The following is a 9,807-nucleotide window of genomic DNA, read 5'->3' on the forward strand; positions in this document are numbered from 1 at the left end:
CGGAAAGTTGAGAAAGTACAAATATTAAACTGATACTCTCTTGGTATTGCAGGTGCGTCTTGTTATGAAGGCTCATTCATTTGTGCGGGAGAACGTACCCAGAGTGCTGTCTTCTGTAAAGGACAAGTCCAGTGAGTAACGTGCCATAGTGTTTTTATTTGGCAGCAGTGCGTAACCAGCTCTTGGTTTTGCTCTGTTGTTTTGAGTTGGAGAGATAGGATTTGAGTACATGACTTTGGATGGGCAGGTCATGAGGCTCTAGATGGGCCTGCATAATAATTTCAGCCTGAACCTTTTCATTTGGTATTAAGGAATGAGCTAGACTGTCAGATCCAAGTCATTTCTGCATCTTAAGTCTTGCTTCAACAAGATTCCTTATTTCTGCTTTTAGGAGAAAAAATGTAGAAGTTGCCTGCGCAACCCCCAGTTCAGTGCTCTGATTGATATGACAGCAGTTGTAGAAGCACAGAAGTTCTTTCAGCAAGTCATGCCAGAGCTGAACATGAACCCACATGTTCATACAGGTCTTGGAGCTTCCTCTTCCCTAGGATGAAAGGAGACGTGATATCAGGGTGTTAGCACTGTTCTGCCTGTTAGTCACCCTCACTTGCTAACTGTGCTTCACAGGGGCAGCTCCATATTATGTCTAGTTTGCTTTAGTCTCTGCAAATCTCATACCTTTAGTTCCAGACTGAGGATTTTTGAGGTGGTAAGGGTTCTGTGTTGTGAAAGGGTTCTGGGGAAACTAAACTGTCAGTAAGCAGAAAGATTATAAAGTGGTCCTTTTTTTTATCTCCCCCTCCTCTCCCAGGTACAGTACCTATTCCCAGAATTTCTCAATACCTGTACTTTCTCTTTGCTCCCACCCTCATCTACAGAGACAACTATCCCAGGTAATGTGAGCAACACCAACAGAACATTAAAATAATCTAAAAACTGAAACCAACATCAAGCATCCCTGGATGCCATATGTTCAATTTATTAGAGCTTTCTTATAGATTTGGTTAAGTCAGTAACTTGGCAAGGGCAGGACTTGGTTGTGAAAACTCACTCTAACGCTAAAGGTATTTTGACGTTACAGTTCTGGTTTTATTTATTTAAGTAGTGTTAATACACTTGAACAAATTGAGAACTGGCTACTGAACATCTAGTTCCTGCAGTAGGGTTGTGTGTTGTTTTGTGTGGTGCTAATGAGCACCCCTACCTCTGGAGTTTGAGGAGATAGGCTGAAGCCTTCAAAACTGGGAACTGTGCAAGCTTTTCTGTACTTTGCTGGGTTGCACTTTGACAGTGTCAAGTCAGCAGTCCTTTACGTGACTATTGGGCAGATCACCACCTACGTAATGGCATATTGCTGCTCTCAAGACACTGGCATTTATGGAATTGCTATAGTTGTCCTGATGAAAGCTGAAGAACCAGCAGTTTGGGCAGACTTCTCTTGCTGGATGTCAATGTCAGGAGATTAAGAACACTGGCATTCATAAAACAGTTTTGTTTTTTTTCAGAGTACAGTTCAGTAAAATCAATAATTGAAGGGAGGTTTTTGCTACTTTGAGGTCCTATTTAGATATGATATCATGTTCTTTTTTCTTAGGAATCCTGTGATAAGATGGGGCTATGTAGCTACCAAGTTTGCACAGGTGAGTAGTGCAGCTTTCTGAAGAATGTGCTTTCAGAGATCACCAAAACTGCTGCTAAACAGTTATCCCTTTGGCACTAAGTCGCTGTTTACCTGGTGTGAGCTTACTAGAAAATAATACCTTTTAGTTACATTTACTTTGGCATTGGCATAAATCCTTTGTTTCATAACTTCTGAGTTGTTAGAACTATGAGAAACAACTTCTCTAGTAAAAAAGACAAATTGATTTTGCTGCTGGCTATCAATGTGGTACAGAGATGGCTGTCGCTTTCTGCCTGGACCCTTCGGAAAGTTTATTAGCAGCAGTGCAAAATAAATTATTTTGGCTTGTGCTGACAGCTACAGTTCCTCTCCTAGAGCTGTCAAGTGGTGATGTGTTAATTGCGTGTTTCTCTTACGGAGTCAGACTTGTTTTTGTTCCAGGTGCTTGGTTCCCTTTTCTATGCTTACTACATCTTCGTGAGACTCTGCATTCCTCAGTTTCTCAACAGTGGTCAAGAAACCTTCAATCTTCGAGAGTTGGTCCTCTGCATCTTCAATTCCATTCTGCCAGGTAAGACTCAGAAGATCAGCAAAGGAGGTCTCGTGGGCAGATTTCAGTGGTACAGTATTAAACTTTGGAGTCAGCAGCACAAAATAAAAGCTGGGGTTTTAATATAATGATCTTCAAAGCCAAGTTCTAGGCTCTATAGCAACCTTGCTGTTGCCCTCTGGGGTAAGCATGATGTGACCATGAGCTGCATCTGGCCAGTTCTGGGCCCCTCAGTTCCAGAAGGACAGGGAACTGCTGGAGAGAGTCCAGCGCAGGGCAACAAAGATGATGAAGGGGGTGGAGCATCTCCCATATGAGGAAAGGCTGAGGGAGCTGGGGCTCTTGAGTTTGGAGAAGAGGAAACTGAGGGGTGACCTCATTAATGTTTACAGATATATAAAAGGTGAGTGTCACGAGGATGGAGCCAGGTTCTTCTTGGTGACAGCCAATGGTAGGACAAGGGGTAATGGGTTCAAACTGGAACACAAGAGGTTCCACTTAAATTTGAGAAGAAACTTCTTCTCAGTGAGGGTGGCAGAGCCTGGCCCAGGCTGCCCAGGGAGGTTGTGGAGTCTCCTTCACTGCAGACATTCAAACCCGCCTGGACACCTTCCTGTGGAAGCTCAGCTGGGTGTTCCTGCTCCGGCGGGGGGATTGGACTGGATGAGCTTTTGAGGTCCCTTCCAATCCGTAACATTCTGTGATTCTGTCATTCTGTGGTGTGATGAGAAACTGAAATGCTTTTACTTTTTTGTGTAAGTAGTACAAAGCTCATTTATATCAGTACCTGTAAGAACAGTCTTGACTGCGTTCCATGTTCGTGATTATTGCTGAGAGAAAACACTGCAAAACTGGTCTGAATCTATCTTGTTTCTAGGTGTACTGATTCTCTTCCTGGTTTTCTTTGCGTTCCTTCATTGTTGGCTTAATGCGTTTGCTGAGATGCTGCGCTTTGCAGATAGGATGTTCTACAAGGTAAGAAGCAGCAGTTCTAGTTTCTAAAGGAAGCTTTCTAGGGCTTCTAAAATTCATTTTTCTAATGAAAAGAGGAGGAAACTGAAGATTGTTTTACAAAACAAAGCATCCACAGAGTTTTGTTTGTTTATGCTGTTTATGGCTTAAGTTTGTTGCTGTGCTGTAGAACAGATCCGATTTCTGCTTGGCAGTCTGAATTGTTTTTAAGGCGCATAAACAGAACCAACCACCAGACCTACCCAATAGCTCTTTTAGCGCTCTTTTTATGCTTTTCTCAGCCACTGCAGTTTCGAGTAAAACCAAACTTTGTTAGACAGAGTAGAATGTTGAGAGTGCAATGGAATGCATTATTTCATTGTGCAACTTATATTAGCCTGGTATTATTCTGATTAATATTTTTCAACTTATCCCAGAAAAGACCTGTAAAATGTTTTATGATTCATTAGATTTGTATTTTTTCAACTGTGCTTTCAGGACTGGTGGAACTCCACTTCCTATGCAAACTACTACCGAACCTGGAACGTGGTAGTACATGACTGGCTATATTACTATGCCTACAGGGACTTCCTTTGGGTGAGTAACAAGCAGATGTGTTCCTTTTGTTAGTTGTGTGCTTAACCACCAAGCAAGACAGTACATCTGTCAAGTTTCAGCATCACTGTCCATTGAGAAGCACAAAAATGTCCTGCCTCAGCTGTTGTGGGTAGCTACGGTGCTTTTTAGAGATCCGTTGCTCATTTCCAAGTCCTTACTGTGTGCAGAATGGGTGTCTGGGATGTAGGAGTGTAAGGATTGAGTCAACACTCTGAGCTCATGTTGCACTATTTTCCTGAGCTATGGTAGATATTTCGTGAGTGGGCTCAACCTGAGTACTTATGCAGGAGAGCAGTATTATGCCTGAAGAAAAACACCTAAAATCCGAGATACTCTGTAAAACACTTAGCATTTCATGTATGCCTCTTGTTTGGAGCAGGCACTTCCTAGCTCAGGTTTAAAATAAAAAGTTGAAACAAAGAAACTAAAAACATAACAGAATATCTTATAATACTTGGCATTCTTCTCTTTTCCAGTTTTTTGGTAAGAAGTTCAAAGCAGCAGCTATGCTGTCTGTCTTCACAGTATCAGCTGCTGTGCACGAGTATGTTCTGAGCATCTGCTTTGGCTTCTTCTACCCAGTCCTCTTTTGCCTGTTTATGTGCTTTGGAAGTAAGTTCCCAGGAGAGCATATGTGAGTGGGTTGTGGGTTTTGTGGTTTTTGTTTGTTGTTTGTTTTTTTTAAACAAGCATACTTTGCTCTTCTGATGCCAGTTATCCTTTAGGCACACGGAACTGTTTCTTGTCCAGGAGTTGCAATTGTGGGTCCAAACTTTGTGAATGGATTTTTGCAGCCAAGTGGCTCAATAGATATATGTGTACACACAGTGGGTTTGCAAGCTTGGAACTTAAATGAGCAAGATACAAATGGGGAGAAACAGAGAAACTGCTGTTCATGTGACACTGTATATATTTTAATAGCACTGCTTCCTCTTTGTCAAGCCTTAGTTAAATCACTGCATGTCAGCAAGCTGGAGGTTTTCCTCTTTAAAGTCATGATGTAAGACCAGTATGACTTTGCCGTTGCAGGGAGGAAAAGAGCCCATTTAGAAGATAGAGGTCTTGCATTTAATTTAGAGTTTTGAGCTAAAATGAGTTAGAGGGCTCTAATAAACTCTAGGCCATCTCTGCCAGCATGTCTTGGTCACCAGCATGACACAAATGAGATTGATCCCCAGACTCATACAGCTAGGCCAGCTTGTTGGAAAACTTAGTGGAAGTGTCAGAATCAACTCATAGTATTTACTCTCCTGCCAAGCATAATCAGATTTTCTTCCACTATATTGACATCATGGAGCAGCCTTGTTGCTTCAGAGATGAAGTGAAAGATTCAGTGAAATCACTTTGTCTTTGATTATTTAATCCCAAGTTTGTTTCTGAATGGTGCTTTTTGTTTCACCTCTTCCCAGTGGTCTTCAACTTCATCCTTAACGACCGTCGAAAAGGGCCCATCTGGAATGTGATCATGTGGACGTCCCTTTTCCTGGGCCAAGGTGTCATCATTTGTCTCTACAGCCAGGAGTGGTACGCCCGCGGCTACTGCCCAATGGAAAACGTGAGTGACTGACCTTTCCCTTGGGATAACTGGCCTTGAGAGTGACTTCTCCTTTCTTGCTGCGGGGACAGGACAGAAGTTAGATGGCACAAGCCTTTCTGGTAGTGTGCTACATCAGTTCGTTAGGAGTTATTTAGTCTAGAAACTATAGACAAGCTACAAAAGCTTAAGGAAAATGCTTTCATTAGTGTTCTTTCTATGCTGAGTGTGTTTCACTACTTGAAACAGAGGGTGTGTTTCTCACATTCTGAGGACCCAAGCCACTACATGAGTATACAAGGCCATTCAGGATGTGTAAACGGAACTGCAGCATTTGGCCAATGAGGTCAAGAGAAGCTTTTCTAGGAGGCCCACAAAAAATGAGCTTGTTGTGCCTCTCCCAGGCTAGAGTGGGTGGCAGTGAGAATGGTTACCTATAAATGGTCAGTTTGGGGTTTTGTTGGTGTTACTTTCTCTGACTTACAACTTAATTTCTTGGTACCAGATTCTGTTCTACATAAAACTCCTTGCTGTCCTAGCTGGTTTCAGTTTTAACCAAAGGTGTATCCTCAGACAAACTCTATTTTAAGTTTGATTTTCCCCAGTTAAAGATTTTGACATCATAAATGACTGGCTTCTTGACACAATATGCCACTAGATGCAACATTTACCTGGTGTATCAGAACTGGGGGTGAGGTGGGTGGCAGGCAAACAGCTTGTGGCTGCAGCTACGTTTCCACACGCTGTTTAGCGAGGATAAGAATAGCGTTGCAGGATGTGAAAATGCGGTTTGATCTTTGCTGTTAGGGAAGTTTGAGTTCAGACCACGTCCCAGCTGGAGCGATTTGCCTGTGACTAACTTGCTGCCTCTCCATCTTTTGCAGCCCACGTTCCTGTACTACTTAAAACCACGTTCATGGTCCTGTCCTATGAAGATGTAGAAATGGTGCACTCTGGCCGTGTCATCACAGAATATCAGAGTCGTCCTCCAAGTATTTGTACCAATGACCTGACTCACTATGGACTTTTTCTAAAGGAAGTTGCGCCTCCTGATTATTGGGGAGAAACTGTAATTTTTACTGAGGCAAACCAGTTGACCTGGATTGCAACAGGCTTCGTAGACAGCACGTGCTACATGCTGTCCCACTTTGAGCCATTTCCATGCCAGTTAAACATTGAGCTGAAAGTGGAGTCTACTGGAATCCTACTCATCCAGGGGTCCCCCCAAGTTGCTGCTCTTCTGGACAGTAGCTCCTCTAATCAGATTTGCTTGTAGCTCATTGTTGGCGTCCGTCCATCTTCCTTAGCCATCCCTTTGCAATTTTTTTCTCCTTTTTGGTAATGGGATGTCTACAAAACTTCTTTGTGATCCTGTCTGCTGCTATGATGTGGACAAGTGGCAGAGCAACAGGATATTTGCCTCCTTGCTCAGAAAATAGCCAAAGTATTCCTGGGTGGCTCTGAACTGTGTTCTGTGTACATTGGCTGCCTATAGATTTAAAATAGGCAGAGGAGGAGGAGATTGTCAGTTTGTGGCTGGATTGGAGAACCAGGTTCAGAAGCAGGGCACAGTGTGTGTAGTCTTTATGACTTTTTACACTGAAAATTTGTTTTTTCTGTTTTCATTAAGTTCCCAACTGACAGCGTTTTTGTTTTCTTCAAGGCCTTTGTGACTAGAGGAATTGTTTTTCTTCTAGCTACTTCCTTTCTATTGCTCCAGATAATCAATTCTTTTAACACAATTAACTTGTAAAAGAGCTTTTGCTTTAATATGGCAGGTGTTTTAAGGTATACAAGTCATTAAGGCTTCCTTTAGTATGAAAGATTTTGAAATACTATGACCCAACTGTAAGAAAATGCAATTGACTTTACAGGTACATAGCACGTTCTCATCTGAAATGGCTCCATCCAGTTCCATAAGCCAGCACGTCTTGATGCCTCTTGCCAACCTGTATCGTAGCAGCTTCTAACGCTGTCAGTGGAAAATGAGGGTTTGACCAAGTGTCTGGAGTCAGAGCTGCTTTTTATCTGCCTGAGTCTGCTCTTGTGTCAGTGGGGCCTTCAGGTGGAGATCTGTTCCACAGGTAGTGCCTGGGTAGGACACCTTCCCATACACACAGATAAAAGCAGAAGCATTATGTTTATTTGGTCCCTCCCATACACACAGATAAAGGCAGAAGCAGTATGTGAATTTGGTGTTTCAGTATCTATTAATTAGGCATTCAGTTTCCTTGTTCTGTCAGATGCTAAGTGCAAAAGGGAACTTGAATAGTATCTAAGTATGTATCTCTCCAGTTTTACTGGAACTGCAGCTCCTGTTACTGGAGAGGGAGGGTAACCTGGTGGAGGTACCTTAACTTTGGTCACAGGGATTTCTGAATTACTCAAATGTTCTTTATTGGCCATTTTTTGGTAACAGCTTTTACTTACTGACCTATGGCCCAGGTATTTGATACCAGCGGTCTTGAGACTGCTGATGGGCTTGTCTTCCTATCCACATAAGACTCTTTTGGGCTTCTGGTTTTTTATTCACCTGAGTTAAAAGTAATTTCATGAAAGCTAGATGATACTTAAACTCTTCCAGGTTTTTACTTTTCTTCAAGAAGGAATCTCACTCTTCAGAAAGGATGTTTTGTCAGGTCAAATTTGCCAAATACAGTGTTTGCATATGTCACTCTCCTGAAAATATCTCCTACTAGAAATACTTTGTTAAAACACTTGGGTTAATTTCAGAGGAAGGAGTTCACGTATATACTCAAACTTGGCCGTATTAGTATATAAAATCCTGAGATTGAAATAAATTACTTTAACCACATTCAGTTTGATTAATTGTAAATTTTTCACTGTACCTTTTGTGGGAGGAAGGGATAGAAGTGCTGGAGCAACTAAGTTTCCTTTCTCTAAAGAAACAAAAAACCTCAACCTTTGGCCAAACAACTTTGTCACCTCCTTAATGTAGGATGAAATTCAGTCCAGTACATTTTAGTTTTGGTGCTCAAAACATTTATGTACAGCTGTAATTGCACTCAAATAGGGTGTGATGGATTAGGGACTTGATTTATCTTCTTGATGCCTGTGTCAGGTCTTGCTACTGTCTCAGCATTCTCAAAAGGAGATCAAATCATGGCACTTTGTGCCAAGTTTTGGTGTTTCCTCCACAACTAGCACTGTTGTTCCTCATAAAGAATACCAGCATTTGCTGTGTGAGTATCCTCAGTGTTTAAAGCCTCTGAGGGCTTGAGCATCTGGCAAGCAAAAGGCAACCAGAAGGGGATACTCAGCTGTTGGAACTAGTCTTAATTTTTGACAGATTGAGGTTTTTAGCCTTGTAGACCAAGGCATCTGGCAACTGTGCTGTCAGAGCATTAACAATTGGGATAACTTTCTGTTTCCTGGGGGTTTGTTGAAATTGCATTTGAATGTGGGCTTATTTTCCTTTTTCTCAAGAGTGCTGGAGGGGAAATACTCTTTTGCACATTGTTTAATTGGAGTCAATTATACCATGTTTGTTTCAGTTTTCTTGGGCTCTGAGTGCCAGAGCCAGCAATATTGTATTCTGGTCGGTAATGAGGATGCTAAGGTTCACAACCTGCCCTTTACAAATTCTTAATAATAGTATATACTCTTTTCTGTGGTTCTTTCCAACACAAGAACCGTGCAGCTTACTTCCATGGTAACTCCCTCAGTTTTGAGGTGGAAAACTCCCAGCTCCTCCCTCAGAAACATCACAAAAATCAGTATTAATATAGTGAAATGTGTCCCGGTTTTCGCACAGATGATTTTGTTCTCAGGAGGCACTGAGTCTTCATGCCTAGAATGTCTTTTCTGTTGGGGTGTTTGGCCTCCAGCCTGCTGAGGTGAAGCAGATCTGCATCTGAGCTGTGAACTCTGCTACCCTGTGGCAAGGCCTGTGTGTGTGTGGTGGCAGAGAGCAGGGGAAATCCTGATGTTTGGGTTTTAATAGAAAACGGCACAGATTACTTTATTCAGTCCACATGCTGAAGAAAAACCAGGGGAGAGACGTGTGGGCAGGGGATGGCCAGGCAGCCACTGGATGCTGCTCTGGGCCCGGGCACCGGCTGTTCCCTGTGTGCAACCCGTACCGTGTTCTGTCACGCGGAAGAGCTGTTTATAATCTACTGTATTACAGCAGTTAAAATATATTTTGCTATTAAGGGATGAAAAAACAATCGCCTTGGCCTGTTTGTTCTCTGAGGCTTCTGTTTTGGGGAGGGGGGAGTGGGGCTGGGGGTGTAGGGTTGCTGCCGTGGGGAGAAGATGGGGGGGCTATGAGCCTTGTGGAGCTGGGGAGGGAGAGAATCTTCCAGAACATGGTGGGGGGAGCTCAGCGTTTCCATGGTGATGGAGCCAGAGAGGAGCTGCCAGCAGGTATGGGGGTGCACTTCTGCTGTTCCCCAGATGAGGAGGGGGGAGCTGGCCTAACTTTGGGGTCTGGGGGGGTTGAGGAGCACCAGTGAGGGCTGTGGGGCGGCCGGAGGCTTAGCGGGATGGAGATGACCCTGCTGGGGCAGA

General features: G+C 43.1%; 1 protein-coding gene across 2 annotated transcripts in view; it reads left to right on the forward strand.

Moving 5' to 3' along the window:
- The window catches only part of SOAT1 (sterol O-acyltransferase 1), a 29,647-nt gene extending 20,183 nt beyond the window's left edge, over positions 1 to 9,464 (forward strand). For both annotated transcript variants that reach the window (XM_065842233.2, XM_071809987.1), the window contains exons 8-16: positions 53 to 131; positions 812 to 893; positions 1,595 to 1,640; positions 2,063 to 2,192; positions 3,049 to 3,146; positions 3,621 to 3,719; positions 4,217 to 4,352; positions 5,150 to 5,295; positions 6,159 to 9,464. In XM_065842233.2, the coding sequence (XP_065698305.1) occupies positions 53 to 131; positions 812 to 893; positions 1,595 to 1,640; positions 2,063 to 2,192; positions 3,049 to 3,146; positions 3,621 to 3,719; positions 4,217 to 4,352; positions 5,150 to 5,295; positions 6,159 to 6,215 (873 nt within the window). In that variant the 3' untranslated portion in view covers positions 6,216 to 9,464. The remainder of the gene's footprint in view (positions 1 to 52; positions 132 to 811; positions 894 to 1,594; positions 1,641 to 2,062; positions 2,193 to 3,048; positions 3,147 to 3,620; positions 3,720 to 4,216; positions 4,353 to 5,149; positions 5,296 to 6,158) is intronic.
- Positions 9,465 to 9,807: the final 343 nt, after the last annotated feature.

This window comes from Patagioenas fasciata, chromosome 6 (genome assembly GCF_037038585.1).
Source record: "Patagioenas fasciata isolate bPatFas1 chromosome 6, bPatFas1.hap1, whole genome shotgun sequence".
Classification (NCBI taxonomy): domain Eukaryota; kingdom Metazoa; phylum Chordata; class Aves; order Columbiformes; family Columbidae; genus Patagioenas; species Patagioenas fasciata.